At 37.8% G+C, this 14081-nt stretch overlaps 2 protein-coding genes across 2 annotated transcripts; both read left to right on the forward strand.

Moving 5' to 3' along the window:
• Nucleotides 1–440: 440 nt before the first annotated feature.
• On the forward strand, nucleotides 441–2718 carry LOC120733812 (receptor-transporting protein 3-like). Its single transcript, XM_040032247.1, has 2 exons — nucleotides 441–689; nucleotides 1674–2718. The coding sequence occupies exons 1-2, from the start codon at nucleotides 544–546 to the stop codon at nucleotides 2005–2007; spliced, it is 480 nt and encodes a 159-aa protein (XP_039888181.1). The 5' UTR covers nucleotides 441–543; the 3' UTR covers nucleotides 2008–2718.
• Nucleotides 2719–2833: 115 nt separating this feature from the next.
• Nucleotides 2834–8620, forward strand: dynlt2b (dynein light chain Tctex-type 2B). The gene is made up of 5 exons (XM_040032260.1): nucleotides 2834–3527; nucleotides 4063–4196; nucleotides 5880–5949; nucleotides 6347–6410; nucleotides 6486–8620. The coding sequence occupies exons 1-5, from the start codon at nucleotides 3481–3483 to the stop codon at nucleotides 6531–6533; spliced, it is 363 nt and encodes a 120-aa protein (XP_039888194.1). The 5' UTR covers nucleotides 2834–3480; the 3' UTR covers nucleotides 6534–8620.
• Nucleotides 8621–14081: the final 5461 nt, after the last annotated feature.

Genomic DNA, 14081 nt, shown 5'->3' on the forward strand with positions numbered 1-14081 from the left:
CTGTGCGCATGTTCAAGCAGGTAATCTTTTACTTGTTAAGCAAATGTGTGAAACTCTACACTATGGAGTCATTAATTATAATAATGTTTAATAAGAATATATAACATTCATTTATTTATTTGCTTTTTCTGGTAACATAAGAGCAAAAAAGATGTTAATTTTACATGTTCACCACTTTATTTATTTATTTATTTATTTTGCCAGAGTGAGAATATTTCACTCAAAGTAGTGACTGACAACAAATGTGTGCACAAAGGCTAAACCATAATAAACCAGCAGGTTCCAGTGTTGCTAGAAAACATTTCAGTTTCATTTCACTTACAATCTAATGATTTGTTATCTGATATTCTGATGTTCATTGTATAAACCATAACTGAAACTTAAGGAAGCCTGCTTTGCACTGGTAGCTTTTCGGTTTCCTCTCAGCTGGTACAGCCTTATTTAAAGTTCGCAGCTTGAGGAGTCATTCTCACGAGTTCCTTGTTTACAGTACAGATCAGCTGTTAGGGGTTTCTTTCTTCTTCAGCCGATTTAATTGAAAAGATGTCACCAGAATGGACACAAATCTTTCAGATTAAAGCAGAAGATCTTAAGCAAGGAGACTCTTGGGAATTACAATATGATGAAAATATTGAGCCTAATAAGCCAAACTTGGACTGGAAGGAGTACATCAGGAACACAAGTGCAAGGTCAGTATGCTGAACAACTGTTAATTACTGCAGCAGGTTTGCATTGAGTATTTGCATGAGTGTTAATATTTACACTATTGTATATTTGTGTTACATTAATATGCCTTACATTACGCAATGTGTGTGATAACAGTACAACATCAATACATTTTAGTTATTAAGGAATATTTGTTCATTCCTTGTTTGGTACAATTCCAGAGTTTGAATGATGGAAAATAATTGGAAGTGGTATAAATACAACTTTACCTAAAAATACAGATTTTAGTCTACCAATACTTGCCTTTAAGAGCTATTCTAGCGATTCTAGCTCTGTCTGGTATTGTGTAAACTGGAATAAGTAACATCAGATGGTTTGTTTTCCTTTTATGTTCTTGTTCTTCACTTTTCAAATGTCATTATTACACTATTAATTAGCCAAAAAGCTAATAATTTGGTCTGCTCAGTTACATCTAAAGATATATTTATTAGATTTTCCTCTTTCTTTTTATGACATGTATTGTATTACTGTGGTGGCACATCACTGTAACACTGTAATGAATATACTAAGGTCATATTCACCTATCCATCCACAAGTTTCCACTGAGTATTCTCTAAATAAAACAAAAAAGCTGAGTAAACATAAAAAGCACAAGCTTCTTCCCTTTGAAATATATTCAACTTTCATAGCTCGATAGTAAATTTTTTTTAACAAATTTAAACATAAACATCATATGAATCACACATTCATCCATCAGAGGGGACACAGTTAAGCATGAGAAGCTCAGTTATATCTCCTCCCACTGCCCTTGTAAATGCATTTGATTCCACCCAACATCTCTACTACTTACAGATGTAATTCTGAGTGCAACACATAGGGCAGCTATCAGCTTTTACACAAATCATGAGTTTAGTGCAAGTTTGTGTGGTTAAATGAAAAATTCTGAATTTTTTAAAAGTCATTTTGACTTCTAAAGAGACATTCTCTTTCTCTTTTTTAATTTCAAGTTTCAAATGTTCCATGTGTCGAAGAAAGTGGCCTTCCAACAAGGTGAAAGTGCTCTTCCACATGTGCCTGAGAAATGGGCAGGGCACTGTCAAAGTGAGGCCCTTACGTCAGAACTGCAAGAAGTGCACAAATGCCCCAATGGAGAATCCCAGCGTGGAATCTGAGAACATAAACACCCTCATGGAAAAACTGGTGGAGAAAATAAAACAAAAGTGCTACCATGAAAACCTTGAGGAAAGCCACCGACCTTTCAGACTCTATGAAGTCAAAAGTCCCCATGAGCCTAAACACTGTGAGGGGTGCATAAAAGGAGTGTGTACAAACAATCTGTAGTTTTAAATCTATTTACTTATATTATCAATATCTGATTCAGGGGCTTTAATTATGCTGTTTGCCTCAAATAATGGTAATGTTAGTGCTCAGTCATTACTTCAAAGCTGAAGGGTATACAATTCACAAATTCTGCACAAGCAAAACATGAAGTCCATTTGTGATTAGACATGTGAAAACTTACTGTTTACAAACAAAATGCACATAAGTCAAAATTGTCTACTATCAGTAAATGTAGCATAATGTTTACAAGAGTCACTATGTCAAAATGATTTGTAAATAAAATAAAAAAAACATAGTGGTGATGTTGCAATAAGAATTTGGGAATTTATGATATTGTTTCTTCTGTTGAATGCATTGTTGTTGAGGTGGATAGCAGTTTATTTATTTATTTGTCTTCTGTTTAATGAAGTAAGCTAAATGACATGAAAGATCATATACAACTGTATAATATTATTATTATTATTATTATTATTATTATTATTATTATTATTAAGATTTATATTTTTCTTTGCCCCCTGTTGGTCTGAAGTGTTCTATATAACGAGCAACTGAAATGAAACAAGTGCATCTTTGTGCCTCTTTGCTAACAACCTCTGTGGTTTAAAGTAAGAATAAAAATTGCAAAAAGATGCAGATTTTGCACATATAATGACACTATTTAGCAAGCATAAATTAAAAATGAATTAAAACTTTTGAAATCGCTGTTGAAAATGTGTCTGCATCTGTATATTGTCAGAGCTGGAAGTTGTTCCTTAAAGACAAATTTACTCACATCTTATCAGTTTTGGGTCTGTTTCTTCAGGTACGTTGAGCAATGGGAAGCATGATTTGATCAGGCTGCAGCTAAAAGGCCTTAGAACCAGCTGCATTCAGAAGTCATGCAGATACCATGAGTAGCCCAGTAGTTGAAATTATTACATATATTAAAAAACATCATTTTAAGACAGTGTGAATCATGTATGAGTAAAGGCAGTAAAACATCACTAATGGGGACAGAGTATAAATGCATTAGGTGGAAACAGAAACGATTTCATAAGTAGTAGAAGGTTTATGTGTTTAGGTTTACAAGATGATGAAGGAAGGCTTGCAGACAGCTGTCCACATGTTGTAGCTGTTTACGATCACCAGGGGGCAGTGTCACTGACAACCGGTTTGAGGCCTACTACAGCTTCTACTGCTGTTGATCTTTCAGCTAGTCACCGAGAAGAGCGGAGTTTAATCGAAACTGCAATCGAGTGTTAAAAACTGTGAAAAGTGTCCAGTAGCGCCATTTTCTGTGATTTTCGTGCTTTTTTTGATCAACTTTAATGTACACACGGAAGAAAAACGAACCGGTTAGCTAAGCGGTACTCTTATTTTGAAACAGGAAACAAGGGAAAACGTCGCCATGGTTACGGGTAGCATTTGGCTAGCTTCTTAAAGACGCTCTTCACATTTATTTGCTCGATACTGTAGTTTGAGTACTCATATACCATGGGGGAGTCCGATACTTACCACATACGACCCAATCATCAGCAGAAGTGAGTTGATTCATGTGGTTAAACGGCTTTTTTCCCACACAAGTAAAGAAAACTTAATTTAGCATTTTAGCTAGCTGATTCGCGGTCTACTTTTAGCTGCGCAGTTGTTCCAGCCTTGAATAAATGACATCTAACGTCAAACTTAGTTTAGTAGTATAAATACTACCATTCGTCAATCAAAATAATGTGGTTACGTGTGCAAACTTGAATTTTTAACCGAAGTTTAGTCTGTTACAGCGTTCATGCAGATTTATCTGCAGGAACTTTACCTATCTTTCCTGTACAATGCAGATGTACCAGGGCATTCAAATGTGATTACTTTAGGCATGTAATTACAATATACAGTGCCATAGGTAAATAAGTTTAAAATGCAAATGAAAAAAAAACTTATAGCCTATTGAATATAGAATGTATTGTTCACATGACGTTTATTAGCATGCATGTTGCCATTATTAAGATATTTGTGTATCAGAGGCTCATTGTGCTCGTTTGAAGGTTAATTTGCTGTCTTGTTGTTTTCCTGTAAATCTTGCAGGTTCAGGCCAGCTGTTGTGAAGGAGTGTATTCGTGAAATTGTGAGGGAGCGACTGTCTGGGGTGCAGTACAATCCAGAGGAAGTCCCAGCGCTGACCCGTTCACTGGCAGACTCTGTGAAGGACAAAGTAAAGAGTGAGTGAAGCATTGTCGCTCTCATGTGCTGTCAAAAGGACAGAACATTCAATTATTTCTAAAAATTTTAGCCGCAGCTTATAATGACCACTTTAATTATAGAATGTGGCAACCATCTGTGTATCTGTTTAAATAACAGTAAACTTGTGTTTCACGTAGAGGTACCCAGGTGTCATAGGCACCTTTTTCCAAGTAACTGAAAGGTTCCTTCAAACGGCTGTTTTCTGCATTTCCACTGTGGTACTCAGACCTGTAAAGATGAGGCATTTTAATCTGCTGCATGTAAATTTTTTCATGCAGCTACCACTACATCTCAGGCCAATATGTGTCATGATTTCCAGGTTCAGTACTGTGCAGAAATCTTGAGTCACCCCGCATTTCTTCATATTTTTCTTCTTAGGAGCCAAACTTTTTTACATTTTTAAAAACTGGTCCTGAGCAATAGTTCTCCAGGCTTTCTGAATGCCATGGCCAACTTATTCTCTCATTTTCAGTCCAGTCCTTTTTACCTGACCATTTGCATCATTTTCGTAATTTTTAACTTAACTACTAATTAACTACTTAGCACTGATCTATAAACCATTCAGGGGATGAACCAGTGTTTGTGTCTACTTATAACAGAAAACTTGCCAAAGAACTCATTTTAAATTGTGTCTTTAGGCACTTTGTTACAAGCAGCCTGTCACAAAAACACATGATTGTTCCCATTGCTTTAGTTGAATATAAGAAAAATGAACATATAATTTGACAGGCATAAAATATTTTTTGAGCCAACATGGTGATTCCAACAAGTTATTTTGTCAAAATCAAGGATATCTTAGCATAGTGTCCAGTGTGCTAGCATTATATTGGGGAAACTGACGAAGTGGAAGATAAAAGAAGACGTGCCAGGCTTAAAAAACTATGTACAGCAGATGAACTGTATCTGAAAGTCATTAAGACATCTTTAGGTAAATAAGGTTTTTTCCTTAAGAAGTTGGAAAAAAATCCTGCAGAGACCTGACACAGGACCTGAGAGATGGAACTGCCCCTTCTGCTGATCCATCTGCTCTTCACTGAAGGTTCATCAGAAATGGTCTCACTGAATGGTGGTTGTCAGGAAGCCATTCTTTAAGAAAGGAAAAAGAGAGAAAAGGCTGAAATTACGCCAAATTACACAAGATCTGGACTGAAAATCAACATGTCTTAATGAGTAATGAATTCAAATTTGAAATTTTTGGTTCAAGCCATCAGTATGTATAGACAGAGGACAGTCAGAACAGAGACACAACAGTGAGTGTGTACACATCTATAAGACACGGTGGAGGCTCTGTCATGGTTGGGGGCTGTATTTTTAGCCAGTGGTGTTGGGGATCTATCTTTTTCTATTGGTGTTAGCTTTTTGATGTGTGTTGACTTATTCAGGGCTCCAGTACCACAATGGTTTGAATGCAAACATTTCTGAAAGTTTCAGCAGTGGAAATGCAGCAATGACAAGACTAAAAGGATTGTGGATCTTCACAACAGCCTGTTGGAGCAATAAATGTATAACACCATAAATTCCTGGCCCCACAATGTTAATGAATTATTTCCCATTTAAACAAATTTGATTAGTAAAAAATATTGACTAATATTCATATTACACAGTATTTTTTTTCTTTTGGATGTACATATAAAATACTATCCTATTCTCTTTGTGAACAGATTCAGGATTTGACAAATATAAGCTTGTTGTGCAGGTGGTCATTGGAGAACAACGAGGGCAGGGAGTCAAGTAAGTCTTCATTTGGTACTGGAAACATTAGTCTTGCTCTTGACTTTCAGAAACTGACTTTGACACAGGGATTACGGTTAGGGCTCAGGGCTCAGTGTATTTTTTAGACAAGTCATATGTTGTACCAGAGAACGGAGACCGGATCATTCAGGTTATTATCAAAGATCTGCTCTTCATATTTACATCATCAGTATCAGCAAACACCTGATTAAGGTAAAACTGTAGTGATTCAAAGTTACTAAAAATTTGAAGTATCAGTAAAAGCAAACGGTAGGACCGTCTCAAGAAGACACAACCATTATTTTACATTTTTTCAACGTAGTTTTTTTTTTTTTAAGTAGTTCAAACTTTAAGATTTTCTTAGCTTGGTCTCTGTTTGTGTTTTTTTTCTCCCCAGGATGTCTTCCAGGTGTTTTTGGGATGCTGACACAGACAGCTATGCAGAGGATGTTTTCATGAATGTAAGTGCTCTGCTCAGTCACAATTTCATCACTCGAGTCCGCTTTCTAAAAAGCACTCTGATTGTCCTTCCACAGGACAGCTTGTTCTGTGTGGTAGCAGTTTTTGGAAGCTATTACTACTGAGGAAGAGCGGATGGACCACAGGAAAAAAAGACTTTTACATGAAAATGAGCTGGCCTCAACTAAAGAAGCGACGCACATCTGGTCTTAAAAATGAAAAACCTCATTGAGATTTTGTGACTTATTAAGGACAAAGACTTGTTATGGCTTTTTTTTTTTTTTTTTTTTTTTACCTCAAAACATTGTAATTGTATAAAATGATACATATATTGTTACTGTATACAAGGTTACAATACTTTATGTTCACTTGGGTCTATTATATGCCCAAGTTACTGTTTATGAGAATAACATCTGAGCTCTGTGAGTTCTCTGAAAGCTGACTGCTTTCAATGTGCAGTTTCCAGCATTTTTTAATACATGTAATAACATGGTCATCTGCTCTATGCACAGAGAAAGGCCAGGCAGGTTTATTCCAAGCCAAAAGCCTTTAAAGTGTCATTATCTTCATACAGTTTCACAAGAGTCTTTAGTTTGTTTTATGCAGTAAACCTAACAAATGAATAAAGGTCAGATTTAATATATTTGGTGACATTTTAATTTTTCACCTCTACACCTGTTAATATAACTTTATTTATCCCACACTGTTGAAATTCAACTATCACAACAAAAAGTGAATCAAAGACATACAAAAGGCTATTGTTGGTACAGGAAAATGTTATTGTGAAAAAACAAAAGATTGTATTATTTCGAGCAGTTGACTGAGCAGAACTGGTCCAGCAGAGGTCAGTATCTGCCTGTAATCGCCAAAATCCAGATGCACGGATTTTTATTTTCTTTTTTTAAATTAAAGTTATGTGTGTTCGGGTCGGAACCGCCACGAGTCCCGACTTCGTCAAAGGAAAAACAAATTGTTCAGCAGTTTGCGGCGGGACTCCTGGTCCCTGTTTCTGCACAGAGCACGAAACAACTCGGAAACAGTTTTAGGTCCTGGTTGGATTTCGCTATAAAAAAAACTTCATGGTAGAATTTCACCAGCAGTTGCAGTCTAAGATGATGGAGTTAGTTTAGGAAACCTCGGTATGAATGTCTATCCATGTGATAACTTGTCAGCAGCTTTCAAAATAAGAGCTCAGAGACTGTCTAAGTATGTCCAAGATGAAGTAAAAGAAATCATGAATTGCCTAGGAAACCCACCTTCTGTAAATATACAAAACATTAACAAATTATTCTTTACTATATATTAACATATATTCATTAAGTGATGCCGTTTTGAACAGTGATGGCATCAAGCTGAGAGCTAATTACACAAGGCTCCGCTGACAAACAGGTCATAAAAGAACAAGAAAAGATTTCATTTGTATGTTTATAAGTTGAATCTTTAAATGCTTAGTTTTATTTACTGATGCAGGAAATTTATGAACCATTTTATGTTATATCTCATGTTAAGCATTGAATGTTCTTGGATTCTGAATGAATAATTCAATTTAAAATTCATTGACGTCAACACATTTTTCTGTCTGGTTGTTCAGTGTTCCTTTGGTTCCTGAATCAAAGTCAGTCTGACTGCGATCTAGTGCATCACAGATTCAGCCATCGTGAGTTTGTTGGCTTATTGCGAACGTTATTTCTGTGGTGTTTTCATTATTGTGATTATTTAATGTCACTTTCAGAAGTGAAGTGATCATAGCTTTGCATGCTCGACTGTCTTTTCATCCTTTTATGTCAAAGACAAATGGACTGTATAAAGCTGCAGAAGTAATACTGTGTGTGGATAGAACAGCACCATAATCAAACCGTGCCTGAAAAGCTTCCCTGTACTTTGTGACCATGTCATTAAGTTTACGTTTACATTACCTTTTTTTTCTTCATCAGGCTGGTTCCATCACTTTGTAGCTTGAATTTTAAATGACACTTTAGCTAATTGTTAGTTACTGGGTCATTAGTACTAAATTAAACTCTTTAGCATTTAGTTTTAAAAATATGGCATAGTGTCATGTCTAAAGTTTTTTTTTTCCATCTTGATGACATGTAGGCATCTTCCATACTTGTGCCCAGAAGTCTCCCTGGACTGTGGCCAGAAGCAGTACTGACACCCTGTCTACACTCATAGCCCCCTGGCTTCTTATTGTAAATAAAGTGAATTGCAGGTGTTTCTGTCTGTGTGAAAAACATGTAAGATCTTCGTTCAACAAAATCCATAGGTGTTTAATTGGACTGAGATGTGGTTTCATCTGCCCTTTGGATGGAGGCATTGTCAGTTTGGAAGCGAATTCTCACATCAGGACAAACCTGTTCAGTAACTGAATACATTGGATTACAGATAAAGGTTTTATTGATTTGCAGTGACACTTATATCTAAGGAAAGAAAAAGTCAACCCGTCACAATATCCACCACAGCACAACAAAGTCTCAAGAAGCACTCAGGACAGGGGTCAAGGGTTAAGATGTTTCCTTTAAGTCTTTTTTCTGTCCGCAATTTAACATTTTAGGGACTATAATATATCAGTTTATACTAACATATACAAGATATGGGACTGTTGTGCAATAAAAGGTTAGTAAACTCCAGATGATTGCATTACACAGTTCAGGCTTGTTTTTGCAGTAGAGAAACTGGAATTAGCAGAAATGGTTGTTATGGGTATATGGTACACTGGTTATTAAAAAAAATGGTAAAATGATACAAAACATTCTAGACTGACTAGTTAGTTCATATTTGGGGCAGGGATAGCTCAGTAGGTAGAGTGGCTGCCCCATGATCGGGAGGTTAGAGGTTCAAATCCACTGAATGGTTACCCTGCGGTACCCCTGAGCAAGGTACTGTCCCTACACGCTGCTGCCCCACTGCATTACTGTTATTTTAAAATAAACTGTAGTTTACAACAACAACAAAAAAAGAAATACCAATTTGATGGCAATGATAAAAGTGCCATAGTGGCATTTAAAACAATAATAAACAAAGCCATAAAGTCCACACATTACACAGCACTATACAAAATACCTTAGGTTTAGTTAAATGTATGGCTTTTGGTAATTATTTGGTCACCTAGCAACAATCCACAGAAAATGGTGCATGCAGTGACTTTCTTATTTTTCATACAGTCAATATAACTCATGCATGCTGCAGAAATTGTGAAATGCATATGAAGACAGATATCCACCAGATAAATGAAATATGTTTTTTTTTTTCTAGAAAATTGAAAAATGTACATTTCTTTGCTTAAACAGCCCACCTGTCTCTCGTCCTCAAAACTCGGAGTGCCAAGCAACCTTCAAATGTTTAAGCTGTTCCAGAAACTCAGTTGGGTTTGCTTTTGGAGCTCTGAGATTAGGGGTCTCTCACCAAAGCAGTATAGTTTACTGAGATTATAGGACAGACCTTTAAACTGTGGCCACAGGTATTACATAGAGGTGTAACTTTAAGCCATCACCCTGGTTCCATTAAGATCAGGCTGGCCTGAGTGACCTGGATTGTGGCTATAAAAGGGAGGGTGAGTGCTTATGATGAGGGAAGCTTCTTCCAGAAAATCCTAAAAAGCTATTTCAAAGGCTTACTTGTGTTCCTTAGCCAGACTGCTCAACTGTCTTCCTCCAGTCTCTCTGTGTATTCTGTCATCTCTTGGGCTGCTCTCAGATGTTGATTGAAGCTGTTTAAGTCACAGGTTAACTGATCAGCTTATGATCAGCTTACCACTAACATAATTATTTGTTATCCTGTGAACAGTCTGTAAATCTTAAGTGTGAAGCAGATAAGACCAAGTCAAACGTGCACAAGGTTGTCACAGTTGTCTTTGTTGGTGTGCAAATAGTTGTGTAGTAGTTGGGTTCTGCCAGACATCAACGGAATGACAAATAACAACTTAGACTGCACGCTAACATAATGACTTCAGGGCCTTGCATTACTTTGCCAGCCCAGCACAACACCAAACTTGGTAACGTCTTTCCATTCAGAAAGGAAATACTGCAAACATTGTGAGACAAAGCAGAAGAAGCTTAAGTGCGTTGGTATTTGAAGCACCTCAGGACTGCTTTTTCTCAACAGGCTGGGTCATGTTGAAGCAGACAGTTACTTAACCAACAACACTGACACTTTGACCAAATATAATAATTGTATGACACACCAGGATATTCAGTATACAGGAAATTCAGAAGTCATGGCTGATAAGGAAGTCTACAGACTACTTAAAGCCAGGGATACTGCTTCCAGATCTGCTGACAGTCTGAGGGCAGCCAGGGTCAACCTGTCACATGTCGCATCAGAAGAGCCAAACACCGCTACTCCTACAGAGATAGGAAAGGCTTTAGGAGTCTGGGGAAAGGCATTTAGACCATCACGGACTACAAACACCCACCAGAGACCTTTGACAGTAACATTGCTTCCTTTTTCCTCCACTCAGCTCTCACCCACCAGGGCACACATGCGCGCACACACACACGCGCACACACACACACACACATGAAAAAATAAAACTTACGTCAGAATGCTGTTCATAGACTTTAGCTAGGCATTCAACACAATCATCCCCCTTGGAGTCAGTATGCAAACTGGACCCGCTGAGCCCAAACTCCTCACTTTATAATAGACCTCATCAATGGGGGACCACAAGCACTTTGGGTCGACAACAACACATCGACCACCATCACGCAGAGCACTGCAGTCCTCCAAGCATGTGGTTTCATTAACTTTGTGGATGACACAAACGTAATGTGGTCTCACCAAAAAAACAACACAGAGAGGCCAACCAACTGGTCGTGTGGTACAGTGGCAATAATGACTTCTTAAATGTGGAGACAACAAAAGGGATTGTTCTGCTGTGGAAAGGGTGAGCAGCACCAAATTTATGGATGTGCATAACACAGATGACTTTTCCTGGACAAACAAAAATGCATTTATGGTCAAAAAAAGACAGTACACACAGTAAACTTCCTCTGCAGATTGAGGAGAGCGAGAGCCCCGGTGCTGATTTTGTGCTCCTTATACTGAGGTAGAATTGAAAGCATCTTGACTACCTACATCACTGTGTGGTTCAAAAAATATACTTCCTCGAACCGCAGCAGTGCCATTTACTGCAGTGCACAGTAAATAGCGCAGGAAAGCTCACTGCTGTCCCCCTGGTCTTCTTCATGGACCACTTCGTGGGCTCAAACCTTTACTGTACATGCATAATTCATATTCTTCTAACTTTGAATTATTCTTATTTTGTTTGTGGACTGGGTGAAACAATATTTTACTCCTGTGTATGACTGGCAAATATGGCAGAATTGACTTGTATTAGCTATGTATTAGGTTATTGCAGACAAAGGTGTGATGAGTTGATTACCTTGTTTCACTGAGTTATATGGAAATTAGAGCTGATGGAAGATCAGTTAGAATCCAGCAGTGATGGTGGCATCACAGTGGCAGTGGCACCATTAAATGATGTCTGAAATCATACTTCTCTAGATCAAACAGACAATTAACAAAACAACTGAGTTTGAACAGGGAATTTATTTCATATAACATTGCTTGCACAGATGGAAATGACTCAGGCGGCACTTATGTAAATGTATATAAAACTTCTTTAAATACATTTAATCTAATATTAAAGTATTAAAATGAATTTATTGATCTTTTGGTCTACTGTGGCTTTCACTGTGAGCACCATTACATACTTTATCTTACTTATCCCAGTGATTACCAGCCATTTATCTGTCACATGTGCCATTTTCAGTCTGTTTGATGTAGTCAGGTTTTTTTTTTTTTTTTTTTAAAGTGGTTCTAAAGGTATTAGATCAAAAACAAGTGAGACACATTTGTATTTACTTTTAGTTGATTACATTCCTGATGTACGGTTTTTAAAATGTGGGCTAAAACACAGTTTGGATTTTAATAATAATAATAATAATGGATTGCTTTTCAGGGCCCTCAAAGCGCCTTACAATTCCACTATTCATTCACTCTCACATTCACACACTGGTGGAGGCAAGCTACAGTTGTAGCCATAGTTGCCCTGGGGCAGACTGACAGAAGCGAGGCTGCCATATCGCGCCATCGGCCCCTCTGGCCATCACCAGTAGGTGGTAGGTGAAGTGTCTTGCCCAAGGACACAACAAGTTCCCTTTAACCACAGTTAGCAGTTAGCAGTTGTGACAATTAGGAGTTATTTAACAAAGATCATCAGTTAAGGAACTGAGATCTCTTCTGTCTCAGTTTGTCGATGAAATTGAAAAGTTGTGTTATATCACCCTGGAGGTCACTTTCATATATGTTTCTGTCTTAACAAGTGCCCAGCCAAGCTGAACTATCCAGTGGGTATTCTGGGCAGCATGAACCCAGAGACTCATGTACAGTAAAACCTTTGTTGGTAATCACAGAGGTTAGACGTGTCTTGTAGATGGCCACTAGTTTTGCAAATGCTCTCCAAGCCATTAATGTTTCATGGTTGATGTTTGGCAACTCAAACCTTCAGCTCCCTCCACAGATTTTCTGTGGGATTAAGGCCTGGAGACTGACTAGGCCACTCCAAGACCTTAATATGCTGTTTTCTTGAGCTGATATTTTGTTGCTTTGACCGTGTGTTTTGGATCATTGTCATGCTAGAATATCCACACATGATTCATTTTCAATGCCCTGGGTGAGGGAAGGAGATTCTCATCTACGTTTTGTCCCCATCCACCCTCCCTGTGATGTGGTGCAGTTGTCCTCTTTTTCTTTGCATAAAAACACCCGAAAGCACAATGTTTCCACCTCCATGTTTGACGGTGGGCACAATGTTCTTGGAGTCTTTGGTAGCGTTCTTCCTCCTCCAAAAGTTAAGTTGATGCCAAACAGCTCGATTTTGGTCTCATCTGACCACATAACTTTCCCCCAGTCCTCCTCTGAATCATTGAGATGTTCAATGGCAAACTTCTAACGGGCCTATGCATGTCCTTTTCTGAGCAGGGGGACCCGTGAAGCATTTCAGTCCTTCACGGCGTAGTATGTTACCAACTGTTTTCTTGGTGACTATGATCCCATGAGATCACTGTGCCATTACGGCACCGGATACCGGTACCCTCAGAACTCAAATCTAGCATATATTTGCATCTTTTTAACTAATTAAAGCATCTGCTTTTTAAATGCATCCCATTCACACTAATCATCTCACAGCTGATAAAACTGAATATATATATTTATAATGTATTTGAGTTCATTTACAGTTCAGCTGTGCTTCACAGCCAGATTTAAAAAATCTAGCTTTTCAGTGCACCAAAATAATAAGTAAGTAAATAAGTTCAAACTGAGCATCAGAATGAGGCAGAACGATGATTTAAGTGACTGATAGGAAGGATAAAAGTAATTCACATGCAACTTGTTACAACCAAGGTATGCAAAACAGCATCTTTGAACAGCAGCAGAAGACCACACCGGGTGCCACTCCTGTCAGCTAGGAAAAGGAAACTAAAAATACAGTTCACAGCAGCTCGCCAAAATTGGATGATAGGAGACTGGAAAAACATTGCTTTGAGAAACATTCAGTGATTCACACTAGAATTGGTGATGTAATGGCGTGAGGGACATGATTTTTGGCACACTTTGGGCCCCTTAGTACCAAATGAGCACTGTTTAAAGATCAGTCTATTTGAGTTGGTTAC

The sequence above is a fragment of the Simochromis diagramma genome, unplaced genomic scaffold (genome assembly GCF_900408965.1).
Source record: "Simochromis diagramma unplaced genomic scaffold, fSimDia1.1 OVJJ01000334.1, whole genome shotgun sequence".
NCBI lineage: Eukaryota > Metazoa > Chordata > Actinopteri > Cichliformes > Cichlidae > Simochromis > Simochromis diagramma.

Excerpts from the sequence above, each read along its gene's own strand:
- LOC120733812 (XM_040032247.1), top strand. The coding sequence starts at position 544 with ATGTCACCAGAATGGACACAAATCTTTCAGATTAAAGCAGAAGATCTT. Across the intron at positions 690-1,673 it reads ATCAGGAACACAAGTGCAAG|TTTCAAATGTTCCATGTGTC; the intron begins GTCAGTATGCTG and ends TTTAATTTCAAG.
- dynlt2b (XM_040032260.1), top strand. The coding sequence starts at position 3,481 with ATGGGGGAGTCCGATACTTACCACATACGACCCAATCATCAGCAGAA. Across the intron at positions 4,197-5,879 it reads TGTGAAGGACAAAGTAAAGA|ATTCAGGATTTGACAAATAT; the intron begins GTGAGTGAAGCA and ends CTTTGTGAACAG. Across the intron at positions 5,950-6,346 it reads CAACGAGGGCAGGGAGTCAA|GATGTCTTCCAGGTGTTTTT; the intron begins GTAAGTCTTCAT and ends TTTTCTCCCCAG.